Source organism: Diutina rugosa, assembly GCF_008704595.1.
Source record: "Diutina rugosa strain CBS 613 chromosome Unknown scaffold48_size103108, whole genome shotgun sequence".
Lineage (NCBI taxonomy): Eukaryota > Fungi > Ascomycota > Pichiomycetes > Serinales > Debaryomycetaceae > Diutina > Diutina rugosa.
In genome coordinates, this window is record NW_022995081.1 from 43,575 (window position 1) to 57,293 (window position 13,719).

At 51.3% G+C, this 13,719-nt stretch overlaps 6 protein-coding genes across 6 annotated transcripts; 2 read left to right on the forward strand and 4 right to left on the reverse strand. All coding sequences in view use genetic code 12, as the record gives it.

Annotated features, from left to right (window-relative positions):
- Positions 1-94: 94 nt before the first annotated feature.
- On the reverse strand, positions 95-1,819 carry DBF2 (serine/threonine-protein kinase; the record flags this gene model as incomplete). The annotated part of the gene is made up of 1 exon (XM_034159223.1): positions 95-1,819. The coding sequence occupies one exon, from the start codon at positions 1,817-1,819 to the stop codon at positions 95-97; it is 1,725 nt and encodes a 574-aa protein (XP_034014274.1).
- A 2,109-nt stretch (positions 1,820-3,928) lies between these two features.
- FRP3 (putative ammonium permease) lies at positions 3,929-4,756 on the forward strand (the record flags this gene model as incomplete). Its single annotated transcript, XM_034159224.1, has 1 exon — positions 3,929-4,756. One exon carries the CDS (start codon positions 3,929-3,931, stop codon positions 4,754-4,756), a length of 828 nt encoding a protein of 275 aa, XP_034014275.1.
- A 771-nt stretch (positions 4,757-5,527) lies between these two features.
- DIURU_000923 (uncharacterized protein) lies at positions 5,528-7,315 on the reverse strand (the record flags this gene model as incomplete). The annotated part of the gene is made up of 1 exon (XM_034159225.1): positions 5,528-7,315. One exon carries the CDS (start codon positions 7,313-7,315, stop codon positions 5,528-5,530), a length of 1,788 nt encoding a protein of 595 aa, XP_034014276.1.
- A 374-nt stretch (positions 7,316-7,689) lies between these two features.
- Positions 7,690-8,091, reverse strand: DIURU_000924 (uncharacterized protein; the record flags this gene model as incomplete). The annotated part of the gene is made up of 1 exon (XM_034159226.1): positions 7,690-8,091. The coding sequence occupies one exon, from the start codon at positions 8,089-8,091 to the stop codon at positions 7,690-7,692; it is 402 nt and encodes a 133-aa protein (XP_034014277.1).
- Positions 8,092-8,970: 879 nt separating this feature from the next.
- On the forward strand, positions 8,971-10,488 carry DIURU_000925 (uncharacterized protein; the record flags this gene model as incomplete). Its single annotated transcript, XM_034159227.1, has 1 exon — positions 8,971-10,488. The coding sequence occupies one exon, from the start codon at positions 8,971-8,973 to the stop codon at positions 10,486-10,488; it is 1,518 nt and encodes a 505-aa protein (XP_034014278.1).
- Positions 10,489-10,857: 369 nt separating this feature from the next.
- Positions 10,858-12,717, reverse strand: BDF1 (chromatin-binding protein; the record flags this gene model as incomplete). Its single annotated transcript, XM_034159228.1, has 1 exon — positions 10,858-12,717. One exon carries the CDS (start codon positions 12,715-12,717, stop codon positions 10,858-10,860), a length of 1,860 nt encoding a protein of 619 aa, XP_034014279.1.
- Positions 12,718-13,719: the final 1,002 nt, after the last annotated feature.

Sequence of the window (13,719 nt, forward strand, 5' to 3'; positions counted from 1 at the left end):
CCACTTATGTCGCTATAGTGGTAACGATTGATATTATCTCATTGCTGGAAAGTCTACATCCATTACATGGGTATCGGTGGTGTCGTCATTCATTCTAGTATAAAGTAGCCAAGGGGTCCAAGCGGGATTGGCCTCCCATCAAGTTGATCTCGCCGCCAAACTTATTGTTGGGATTCAGCTTGTGTTTGAAAGTAAAGCCGATAAAATTGTTCTGGCCGAGCGGCCGTTTGCCGCCGTCCTTCTCAAGCAACGACTCGTTGTGCTCTTGGCGAGCAAACACGTCCTTGTATTTCGCCATCATCTCTTCGTCTTCGAAGTCGTCAAAGTAACCGGCGTCCTCGTCATTGTCCAATTGAGGCGTGAACGGCGGCGTCCGCTTGCGCAAGTCCCAGTCCTTGACGTCGCTGAAGTAGGGCGCCCGTTGCACCTGTTCAAACGACCGGTACCGTTGTTGGGGCAGGTTGATGAGCTTAGTGATCAACATCCACGTGCGGTCACTGAACACGTAACGACCATCTTTAGTTTGCGGCCGTCTCAACGCCGTGCGCCAGTTCTTCAAGTTGTAGTAGGTCTCTTCCAGACGAGACCCCGAGAACGGCGGGTAGCCACAGAGGGCTTCGAAAAGCATGCACCCAAGCAGCCAGTAGTCGATGGTGAAGTCGTAGTTCTTACCCTCCAACACTTCCAATGCCATGTAGTCAGGCGACCCGACGATGGAGTTAGCAAGGTTCAAGTGGCCCTGAGCTTGCTTGAATAACCGCTGACGCTCATTCATGTAGTTTGAAGGGAGCTGGTAGTCGTCCAACTCTTCCAAGTTACGCAATTTGATCCGCATCAGTTCAATACGGTCATTCAGCACCAGACCAGCGGCAAGCCCAAAATCCGTGAGCTTAATGTGGCCCTTAGAGTCGATCAAAAAGTTCTCGGGCTTTAAATCACGGTGGGTAAACCCAAGTTCGTGGAGAGAGTTGACGGCAGCAAACATCTCCGAGATGTAGAACCGAGCGTGGGGAGGGATCAAGTAGCCGGTATTGTTAAGTAAAGTACGGAAGTCGCCACCGGGGACAAACTCCATGGCCAAGTACACCTTCTCCGGGTCCTGGAACGCGTACAACAACTTCACCAACCACTCGGAGCGAGTATTGGTCAAAATATCACGCTCTGTCAACACGTGGCGGGTCTCGTCTAGCTTCACCAACAACTTCTTGTTTAAGATCTTGAGGGCACAGATCTCGCGGGTATCCTTTTTGCGGGCCAAAAACACCTGGCCATAGCCCCCCTGCCCCACTTGCGTAATCATTTCAAAGTCCTTATGCTTAGGCTTCAACCGGCGCTTACGCAAAAGCACCCGTTCCCGCCCCACGTAGTTTTTCCACTCCAACTGTTGCCGCTGAGGGTTTTGGGTGAACGTGGGGTCGGTTAAAAGCCGGTGCTTGACCACTTTAGTGCGTTCTCGGCGCAGAATGACATAGTCAAACATGTCGCAGTAGTAGTCCAAGAAGTAGAGCTGGGCCACCAGGGCCAACCGCTTGGTCTTCGGGTTGTTTGCCCGCCTGCGGAACTCGTCGTCCGAGATCCGTGTACCTGGCTGTAATTGACTGATGTTATGGGTAAGCTCGGCGAGGTGGCGGTTATTGCGGGGTTTGCGGGGCAGCTGGTGCAAAATCAGCTTTGTCGGCAGCAGTTGCGGCGTGATGTTCTCCTTGTTGGTTCGGAACAGGTGGTCGATGTCCATCGGGTGGGAAAGCAGCACGTTCTCCATGGTGTGGGAGATGTCGGCGATGTCGCCGTCCAGGACCGTGGGCGTGGCTCGGAACATGGTTTTATTGGGATTGTGGTATGGGGGGAGGAGGAGAAGAGTGTCTGGAATGGGGTACGGCGAAGGGTTGGGGCGCTGGTTTTATTTGACAGGCTCTTCGGGACCACTGTTTGGGAGATCGCCGAATCAGGTAAAATGAATGTTTACGTTGATGGCTGGCAGAAAAACTGCGACGCGCAGAGAAATTTGAAGGGAGATGAAATGGAGGTAAAGACAGCGGCAGTAAACTCCAAAGAAAGGTGAAAGACACGTCCTTATTTTGATCTGCTGTTTGATTAAATCTTGTTTTTGAGTTATTTGTCCTTGTTTATGGTGCCGTTAATGCTATTTGATGGTGGTAACGGTCTGATGTCACGTGTGCGTGGCGCAATACTAACAGAGGGCTGGTTAAACAACATGGCACAAACGCAATCTATATAGTTGCCGTTACGGGGAGAAAGCATAACTTTACATGGAACACCAACGGTCGGCCGTGGAAGCTCGATCAACGCTGTTTTGTGTCCCAACCGTAGCCAACCCGTCTGTATATGCCTCACTAGTGCATCACCGACATGTCGTCTTTCACCATTAGTAAGCGCTTCCATCTTTACTAACAAAGCCCACGTCGGGCTTTGTAGAAAAGCAAAATGCCAACTATAGGTGGTGACGACCAAACTCTTCCTTAAGCATGTATTTTTATCAGTTTACGGTTTGTGTGGAATTCCGGTTGCCGCTGCTACCGAAATGCTCATCATTTAGTACTCGCGGCAGCCTTAGATAAGCTTCGGCGAGCTTAAGGTGCGGTGTATCAAACAATGGCCCAAATTGAATTCTAGGTAAATTCTAGGTACACGTCATCCACCGCCACGGGCTACAAGACCTCTTTATGGAAGGGATACGGTTTGTGGCGTGGGAAATTTGCTCTACTATCCCCGAAAAATCTCCCCATGTCGTGATTAAGGAAAATTGCGAGGTCTCTATATCTGATGATGTGCCCTAGCGAGCGGTCCCCCCACCGGTCCTCCTACCTGAAATCGACATGTATAATGCGTGGAGGCGACTTGTTGAGGCGATGGCGGTGACGCATTAACTTTATAGTCCGGCGGGTCCTTTTTTTGCCTCTTTTTGATGTCAAATGCACCACCTCCAGCCGTGATGGTGACGCATAGGGTTTAATCCATCTGCGCGCGCACACGGCTCGCTCGGGGCCGACTCCGCGATGCCGACGCCCGACGGTGAGGGAATACGACTAAGAACGCCTTTAAACAATGCGGAGCTTATTGGAGCCTCCTGCTTTCGTTGTGAGAATAGTGGTGGTTGCGAAGAAGCGGTGGCTAGGTCCCGGGGTCAAACGGAGGCGGCCGCCTGAAACTTTCGGACTTTACTGCAAAAGCGGAGCTCGCAACTCGATATACGCTCCACTCTGCAGCCACCTCACCCCCTCTTGACCCACCCAAACGATATATAAGACGTTTTCTTGGCACGTGCCTCATATCGTTCAACCCTAGAAACTGGTAGTTGGGGTCGAGTAGATCACTTTTGTTAGTAAGCCGTCGTTGGCACCTTCGGCGACGTCGGCGCCTACTGCCGAAGCGACAGCCTCCACAAATCATGTTGGCGAATTATAATCACAAAGCCCTCACAACAAAAGGCCCAGGGCTACAATTTGCCAACAAAATCCGGGGTAAGATAAAAAATCTCCTCTCGAGGGGCTTTACCGGACCGCCGAAGAGGAATCCCGGAGTGGAGTGACTGCAGTCACCCCGCTGCGATTAGCTCAGAAAATGCAATGCTCGACGAGCGTTGAGAATGGAGTGCAAAAGCGAACGAAGCTGCTACAAACACGGGGTGGCGTGCTTTGTGGGCTATCTTATCGGCGCCCCCCTTAGGGTGGTGATGGCAGATTAACCCGAGTGGTGTCGGGCTGATAACACCGGTTTCCTCGCTTATTACGATTAGCCTTTCCCCACTAGCCCCGCTTTCCTCATGCACCGTACACGTGACCACGAAGCAAGACCCCCGCGTTGCTAATTTTTTTTCCAGGAGTCGATGCGTCGGCGGGGGTGGTGCAGAGGTCCGGTTATATAAACCGCTGCCTCGCCAGTAGTTGTAGCATATCCACCCTTTCCAATGTCCGACATTGAAAACCAGCAACCCAGAGACCACACGTTGGCCGTGGACAACGACCCCATTGCCATCCACGACGACTCCGCTGAAATCCTGAAGGTCCACACCGACGGCGAGTACATCCAATTTGGTAATGAACGTTACCTTCGCTCGGAGCTCGTCCAGGCTTTCGGGGGTACCTTGAACCCCGGGTTGTCGCCCCCTCCCAAGCACGACTTTGCCAACCCTGCTCCCTTGGGTCTTTGCGGTTTCGCGTTGACCACCTTCGTGTTGTCGTTGATCAACGTCGAAGCCAGAGGTGTCAAGATCCCCAACATCGTCGTGGGTCTTGCCTACTTCTACGGGGGCTTGGCCCAGTTGGTTGCTGGTATGTTTGAAATCGCTGTTGGTAACACTTTTGGTGGTGCCGCTCTTTCCTCGTACGGGGCGTTCTGGGGTACCTGGGCCGCCATTTACACTCCCTCGTTTGGTATCCAAGACGCTTATAAGGACAAGGAAACCGGGGTGTTGGACAAGAGAATGTTCTCTAATGCTGTTGGTATCTACTTGATTGGCTGGTTCATCTTTACCTTCTTCATGATGTTGATGACCCTCAAGTCTACCCTCGCCTTCTTCCTCGTGTTCTTCTTCCTTGCGATTACGTTTTTGTTGTTGGCCATTGCTGAATTCAAGACTAACGGTACCGCTGTCAAGAAGGCTGCCGGTGTGTTTGGTTTGTTGACGGCGTTTGCTGCGTGGTATAATGCTTATGCCGGTATTGCCAACGAACAGAACTCGTACATCACTATCAAGGCTTTGCCCTTGCCCGACTTGCAAAACAGAGGCAAGTAAATTGTCTCTGGCCCGCCGGTCACCCTGGAAACAGATGTTTGACACGTTTGTTTGTCCTGTTAACTTATTTATTATGTATTTTTTGATGCCCTTTTAATGTGTTGTTTGCTTTTAAATATAAATTAGGTCTGTGATTGAAACTGTAGCTTCATTTACAATTAACAAAACAATTGTTGAGTAGTCTTTATTATTGATTTTGGTACGGCTATGTCTTAAATTGCTATCTCACACATATTTTCCTCGGGAAGCCTGAAGTGGGGAAATTTTAAGCTTATGTCAACTGTCACCTCACCCCTAACCATAATCGCCTTGGCGCCATCAACGCCTTTCGTTTGTTATTGTAGTTGCTTTTGTGGTTTTTCTTAACGGATAATGCAAGGAGTCGTGATAAAGATATTGTGTCTGTCTGATAAAATTTGTCGTCCAATTTTCCCCGTCCTTCGACGATAAAATGCCGCTTACTAGCTAATTGTTGGCTTTCAGGAGATACCCACACCGTAACAATACACAATGAGTACGGGGGTGTGCATTAAGCTGCTCTCGGCTATAGGTGTTAAGCACGAAGTGGGCTTTGAACTCAGGAACGCGGCAGACCCCGATTCGCCTCATCAGGACACATTTACAACTACGAATAAGACATGACGAGATCATAAGGGTTGACCCCCTCTGCCATTTGTTGCCAATTTCCAATTTCACATATATAATTTAACTCCCAATAAATTCAAGAAAAATGGGCCCCAGGCCAGAAGAAAGTCACGTTCTCTTGTTGGCTTAAGGCTGAACAAGACATTCGTCGAGGACGAGCACGTACCCGTTCGCCTCTTGCTTAAGGTCGCGCACCGCCACATGTCTGTCCTCGTAGTTGACCAAGACCTTGCCGTCAGCTTGCTTGGTGATGGTCAAGGGCTTACCGTTCATCAACCAGGCGTCGACGCCTTCAGTCGACAACGACGACAAGAACTCTTCGACGATGTGCCCCTTCAAGAACGAGTCCAAGTTTTCAGCAGCAATGGCGTCAGACTTGTCTCCGACGACCGGGGTGGGGAATTCCCACGGCTTTTGCAGTAACTTAGCAATGGCTTCATCCAGCGGCGCAAGGATCAACAACGCCTGGTCACGCGATTCCGTCATCGCTTCAATACCAGCGTTGTCACGGATCATTCTGGTGAAGATGGAGATGTCTCTCATTTGTGGCAACACTTCTTGCAACACCGGACCCAGAGATTGGCTCAATACTTGTTGTCTTTGGTTGATGAGGTCAATGATGGCCGACACATCAGCCAAAGTGTATTCACGCTTCCCCGGCTTGGTTTCAAGCTTGGCCAACTCAGCAAAGTTGAATACGTTCTTAGCATCACGCTTACCAGGCTTGTCGAGATCAGTCAACACCGCGGAAAGGTCAATGATGTTTTTGGGTTCTCTCTTACCGTTTTCTTCGTTGACGGCATCCTGAAGTTGGGCCAAATTGTAGACGTTCTTAGCTTCACGCTTATCGTTGGTTTCATCGTCAACGCCAGCTTGGAGTTGGGCTAAGTTGTAGACGTTCTTAGCCTCACGCTTTTCGTGGTTATTGTCGTTGTCGATATCGGCTTGAAGTTGAGCCAAGTTGAGGACATTCTTGGGTTCACGCTTATCCTTGACTTCATCGTCAAGGCCAGCTTGGAGCTGGGCCAAGTTGTAAACGTTTTTAGCTTCGCGCTTATCGTTATTAGTTTCGTCATCGATACCAGCTTGAAGTTGGGCCAAATTGTACACGTTCTTGGCTTCACGCTTTTCGTGGTTGTTGTTGTCAAGATCAGCTTGGAGTTGAGCCAAGTCGAAAATGTTTTTCGCTTCACGTTTGTCGTTGTACTTGGCGAGCTTCAAATGTTGTAAACGGTTCTTGTGGCTGGCTTGTCCCCTCTTATCCAAGTACTTAGCGGCCATCAAAGTCTTTAAGCTATGTTCTTCAGCTTCATTCTCACGCTTTTCATTTGATTGTTCAGGTAATTCAAACTTGTAGTCGGCTAAGCTGATGACATTCTTCGCTTCGCGTTTATCGTTAGTGTAACGGTTGATGGCGTCCAATAACGGTTGGAACTGCGCCGCTTCCGCTTGAAGTGCCTCTTTAAATGACTCTAAGCTCACCACTTGTTGATCGCCTGAGAGTTGGACGAGCTTGTGGTACAAGTTGTGCGACTTAGCCTCCAGCTCCAACTTCAACAAGTACACGTTGATGACGTTGTCCAACTGCTCACCGGTGATCTTGTCATTGTCATCACGATGTTGGTTTAATTTTTCGAGAATTTGCGGGTACTCGTCTTTGATTTCAAAGATTTCGAGATACTTGGTGCCATCGACGTCAAACAGCTGAGTGCCCACGGCCTGGTTCAAATCGTCCGATGAAACTTGTGGGTGGTTCTCCGCACTCAACAAGTTGTTGATAGTTTCCTTGAAGAAGTCGGTGGGAATGATGCTGGTAGGATTCCACGGTTGCGACAAGATCTGGTCGATGTCGAGGACGTTTTTGGCGTATACCATCGTGGCCAACGCCACGGTCAATAACGTCTTAAATTGCATTATTTTTGGTTAAAACAGAACCGGCAGAATAACACCAATAGACTAGGCCCAAAGCGAAGGAGGTGTGGAAAGCTGGCTTGCGGTGACTATGTGACTGACTGATAAAGGCCAAGCTTTACCCGCGTGCCTGCACACACGCATACCCACCACAGAAAAAAAAAAAAAAAACACCCGCATTGTGATGTTTTAGGGGCGAATTTGACTCTATTAGACGAATTTTTTTAGATTAAAATGCTAGGCTACTAAAAGGTGATCAACACCCTTTTAACGGTAATTTCACCACATAGTGGCTCCCCCAAAAGACAACGATACCAGTCCTAGTTTGGCGCTTTTGAAGCAATCGTTCAACGCACACCCACATCCCAAACTGCACCTCATTCATCACGAGACCGGGCTTCGACCTCGCGCTGCAACTGGTCGCGTTTATCTAGCAAGCGGTCGATCCGGTAAAGCTTAGTAAATAGAACGTCATCGCCATCAAATAGCCTTCGGAGATGGTTGCGGCGTTCCAACTGGTCCCGTTTGCGTTCTAAGTAAGCGATACGAGCAGCGACGGAGGTGGCCACTGGGTACAAGCGGGCCTTGGCAGAATGGGCGCGACGGTGGGCGTGCCGAAGATCGGCCTCTGCCACCAACCCAAACACTCGATTGGTGTGGACAATCCGCAGGATGGTGTCGACTCCCTTTGTCGCCTCGGCGACCCGCGCCTGAGTACGATTGAGGATGCCCACCGCCCGCTCGATATCGGCACAACACTGGGTATAGTCCAAAGCCATATATAGAGAGGGACGCGCGATAGTGCTCTCATGGAAAAGAAAAACATCCCAGCCGCAGTCGTCGCAGTAACAAAAAAAAAACATTCGCTAACACGCTAGGAAGGCAAAAATGGGGCTACACCCTGGCAACGGGTGAGTTGACTACCCAAGGGATATGCGGCGATCTATCTACAACCGCGTGGGTCGTGTCGCACCATAATGTCCGTGAACTGTTTCTTTACATTGACTGATAGTTGACAGCCATAAATTGCCTTACTCTGTGTAGTGGTTAAAACTTAGAGCTTAAACCTTTCATGGGAATCACCCGTGAATGGACTATGTGTTCGTCGCCCTGAGCTGGTCGCGACACTACCCTTTTATACTACCCGGCCTCTCCACCATTTTTATGGAGTGTTGCCTTTGCCACAACCCCTCGTAGATGCTTTACTATATTTAACATGCATTTTGTTGTGACTTCGCCCCCTTCAACGCAGTCGTAGATCGGCGTTTGTTTTGTCTCGCTTGTGGGGTTAGCACTCGCATTAATAATTTCGCGACTCCAGTGGGCTCACCCACAACTATAACATTTAGTGAACACAGTTTTAGCAATGTCTAGCCCTTGCTATCCCTGAACATCAGAGCCAAACCATCTGCTCATACTCATCAATAGAAAATTCCACAATTTTCCTTACCTATTATCTATATCTCCTTCTTGTCCCAGTCAACAACCACTCGCACAGGTTCTCGGGTTGTCATTAACCACTACCGATCCCGCGCGTCTTTTCACCCCACCCACCCCTCCATCGCCCCATGAGTGTCGCCGACATCCCCATCCTGTTGGAGGTGCCCGGGCGTTCCCACGGCCGGCTGCGGCTGAACCTGACGTCCCAGGTGGTGTCAATGCCCCACCCGAAACCGATGCTGCTGGCGCCGCAAAAGCGCAACCACGTCCAGTACTACGTCACCCTCGCCCCCATCAACGATACCTTCGCCAAAAAACACTTGCCGGTGGCGATGTTCCCCGAGACCACCAAACTCGGCCGGCCCACGGGCACTCGCCACAAGCCTGACGTCACCAACGGCTACTTTGACCTGAGGGTGCTTTCCCGCAATCATGCCCAGATATTCATCGATCCCCAGCTGGGGAAGCTCATGTTGCAGGATTTGGGCCTGTCTAACGGTACTTACTTGAACGACTTCCGTCTCGGGCTGGACCCTGTCGAGATAAAGATTGGCGACCATGTGTGCCTCGGGTTTAATGTCCAACTGGAGCTGACGCATAAGCAGATCGCTTTACGGGTCGATAACATTAATGTGGTTCGAAACGACTATCACCTGACGTTGTTCAACACTACTCTGAACCTTAATCTGCCCCAGTATAAGCATTTGAGTTTCATTGAAGACATCTATAAGAGGGTGATGGAACACGAGCAAACACCTCAGGATGATACCGATACTTCGCTCGATATCGGTCTTTTTGGTGATATTAATCCTGCGATCGAAGACGACCTCCTTGGTCTCTTTTCCGAGTCTAACGCCGGTATCTACAATAACCTGGCCATCACCAATCTGCTGACGTTTGAACTGATTGTCAACACTTTAGTCGCCGATCTCACCAGGATCAAGCAGCAGAATAATACCCTCCGAAGTCTCTACGACTTCTTGGCCGAGTACCACACCAAGCTTAATAACCTCAACACCCAGTACCTCGACCGCCAGCTACAAAAGACAATTGATCGCATGGAAGCAGAGTTGGCCCGGGAAAAACTCCACGCTGACCACCTCGAACAACGGTGCCAGGCCCAGGAGGCAGAGCTGCGGCAACAGGCAGACATGCTTGGGGGTCGCATCAAGGAACTAGAAGCAGAAGTGCTCCGGCTAAACATGCTTGTCCAAGCACAAAAGATCCCCGCCCCATCGGTGCGACTCGCTAACGACCTGGTGGACCTGCTCCTGCTGAAAGAAATCCAGTCTAACGGCCACAGCCAGTTCGGTACCATGGACCTGTTCCAGTTTGTTAATGGCGACTTCAAATCCGATCGCGAACAGCTGCCGTCGCCTCAGGCGAATAATATCCCCATAACCCATGACCTCACCGAGTTCTTCAACCAACCCAGCCCCTTACGTCAGCTGTTCCTGGCCAACGGAGCCATACGACACACCTCGGGCGAGATCTCCCCCGTGATGAGCCGCAGTGCCCCAGAAGAGTTTCCCCTGACCACGCTGCTGCCGCCAGAAAAGACAGTTATTGATGGCGACGACATCAAAGAGATTGAAGACACATCGTTGCCGCCTCCTCCTCCTCGCACCCTGGTGGTGCTGGAGAAGAAAACCAACGACGAGACCACCATCAGCATCACCGTGGTGGCGTGCATCGCTCTTGTATTGGGCTATCTTATCCAAAAGGTTACCAATTAGATGCCTACCATCATCATCTAGAGAGAGCTTCCGAAAGAGTACCCAGGCCTCATCAATTTTACCAAAGCTGCTGGTGAAACCGTTTAGCATTACATGTGGTCAACGTCACGAATCTTTAATTATATACGAAATGATGATCCTACACTGCACGATAAAACAATTAGTCTATCATATTTGATATTTCAGCAAAACACTCAATCTAAACAAAACCATACTCCTTCCAATCTCTTATTAAACACCGATGGACGATCACCCCAAATACACCAAGTAAAATACTCGACTTCACTAGTTTTAGCTCTACGGCAAGTCCCAGTCGTTTCTCATTATCGCCATAATTATACAAACCTTTTCGTATCTACAAGGTGACCCTTATTCCTCCTCCAGCGACTCCGAACTCAAGTCGTCGTCGTCCAGCGATTCGTGTCCAATGGTCATCAAGCCATTAGTTGCTGCCAGCGCCAGCTCGCCGTCAAAAAGCGCCAATTGGTTGCGCAAGTGGTCCAACTCGTCGTCGGCACTGAGCCCTCCGGCCTTCTGTTGCTTGCGTTTCAGCAGCCCCAGCATGCGGGCGGCAGCCTTCTGCCCGAACAAGTAGTTGTGAAGCTTGAGTACGGTACGGTCCTCCAACTGGTCCATGTCGAGCTCGATTTCGTCGTCATTGCCAATTTCAAAGTCGTCACGGATGATCTTCAAGACTGCCTGGGCCTTCTTTTCCAGCAAGTTGGGTACCATTTCCAGAACCTGTTTCTTCATCTCGTACGTCACCACGGGGCCAGCGTTGACCTCGGCGACCTCGCCGTTGACCCGTTGCTTCAACTTCTTCCCCTTCTTGCCCTTACGCGAGGCCCGCTTAGCCTGGAACTCCTCGCGTAACTGCTTAAGGTGTTGCTCCTTCAACTTGTCCAAGTCCAGCTTCATCCGCTTCAATTGGTTTTCTAACAACTGAATCGCCGGCACTTCGGCAAGCATCTGTTCCGCCCGGGTCTCAAACTCTTCGTCATCAATGTCGTAATCCAGCTCAAAGTCCAGCGCCGGCGGCGTCGGCTCCGGCACCGGTCTTTGCGCCCATTTTTTGTCAAACACCGCCTCCAACTTCTTCCCCATGGCATGGACGTCAGTGCCTTCAGGGTTGAATGCGTAGCAGTTGGCAAACACGAGCCGCACATCGCGCTCGAATTCGTCGCCGTTTTCGTACTGGTTGTTGGCCAAGTTTGACGAGATGGTGCCCAAGTCCATCGGTTGCTTTACCACGTCGAAGTAGTGGGGGATATTAAGGGCGACGGTGTCCACCGGCGCCAAGAACGGGAAGTTGATGTGGTAGTGCTTCTTGCTCATGAGCTCCTTCACCGTCTGCAGGCAGAAGCGTAACTCGGCGGCGAACTTCTTTTTGCGGGGACGAACATCGTAAGGCAACTCCTTCGGCTTCGGCGGCACGATGGTGCGCTTGGGACGGTGGGCGGCGACCAGCTCGCGGGCTTCGCGCTGGAACTCTTCCAGGTCGGCCATCAGCTTGCGCTTGTGCAGCACCACCACGTCCTCGACGGCGTCTCTAGGGGGGAAGTTGAGTATGTGTTTTTCAAACAGCGCCTGGATGTTCAACGCCATCCGCGAGATCAGCGACAGCTCGCCGTTAAACCGCTTACAGTTGGTCACCATGAGGTCAAAGTCGTCGACCAATTCTTGCTCGTTGGAGTAGGCGTCGCTGACGATCTTCTTTTCGATTGTCAGCAAGTCCATCGGCCGCGGGATGTAGTTGTAGTAGTAAGGGATGTTGAGCTTGACGATGTCCACCGGGTGCAAGAACGGGGCGGCGTCGCGGAGCCGTTTGATCGCCTTGATGGTATTAAGGGCAAACTTCTGTTGGTGTTTTGGCATGGGGTTTTCCGGCAAGTTGTCCATGTCGGGCTCGGCGGGCGGGGCCGGCGCCGGTTCGCCAAACACTTCTTGCGGAGGTAACGGCTTGCCGTCGGGGCCAATAAGCAGCGCCGGGTCCGGGTAGTCGAATTTGGACGCGTTTTTCGCCCGTTTCGCCGGCGGCGCCTCTTCGTCGGGTTCGCTGTCAAGGTGGCGCCTTGGCAGTGGCAGCGGATTTGGCGGCGATAGCGGCTTTGCCGGCTCTTCGAGCACGGGCGCCGCACTGGGCGAGCTCCCCTCGAGGTCGTGCACCGGGTCCTTCATCGGTTCTGCCGTCGGGGTTTGTACTGGGGTATTGGCCTCCACTTCAGACATGCCCCACAGGATGGTTTGTACGAAAGATGGGGGGGATGGAAGGTTGGTGGTAATAAGTCACGGGAGCGCGTGCTTCCTCCTGTATATAGACCCGGGGGCTCGAAAAATAGATTGCGAAAAAAACCCGTGCGGGCGGGTGTTTATATAAGCTTAATGCTCGCGGCCGGCACACAGCGTACCAGCCACTCAGAGAGAGTCGCCACCATCGATGACAAGAGAACCACACAGACATGATACACTAGACGCGAGAGAAACGGGAGAAAAGTAGGTGGTAAAACAAATAACGGCAAAAAGGGGTCATGCGCTGGACCCCGACAAAACGCTTAGTAATTGGCTCCGCAGCCGTCGTTTGCGGTGGTTGCCCCCTAACCAAGGCGCAGGGTTGTCCTCTAGTTGCGGGAAAAATTTTTATCTGGATACTTGAGAAGACAGCTGGCTTTCCTGCACATGACTTGGGGGGAGCTGCCACGATAAAAACAGTGAAGAAAGGGGATGGCTCCCGTCTAAAAGATGCTAGCGGGGGAGCTATCTTCATCACCAGGTGTTTGAACGGGACAGCAACAGCCCGGTTTCACATGGTCGAGGTGTTTCAGCTGCTCTGGAGACTCGACGCACTCATAAACTGCCTCAATCGAGTGAGAAAGCAAAAGCAAGCCGAGGGGAGAAAATCCCTGGGTCAAAAGTGGCCAGCGCCCCCGGCAACGGGCCTCGGAAACCGACACGGGGTATATTTAGTCGATTATGAACCCTTTGTGGCTCATTTCGGCGGCCTTAAGTTGGCGTAGCCATGGTACAACGATGGGGGTCTGAAAGCACAACAGGGGGTTTAGGGAGAGTGGTAGGTGTGACCAGGGTCATCCGATCCGGTGGAAGCCGATCGAAGCGCTCCTAACACAGCGTGCAGAACGCAATGCGACCACCGGCATATAGTCACAGGTGTCCATCCAACCGCCACCAAGTTGCTCCGTAAAGATGACCTTGCCACCACTAACCCGTCACTCC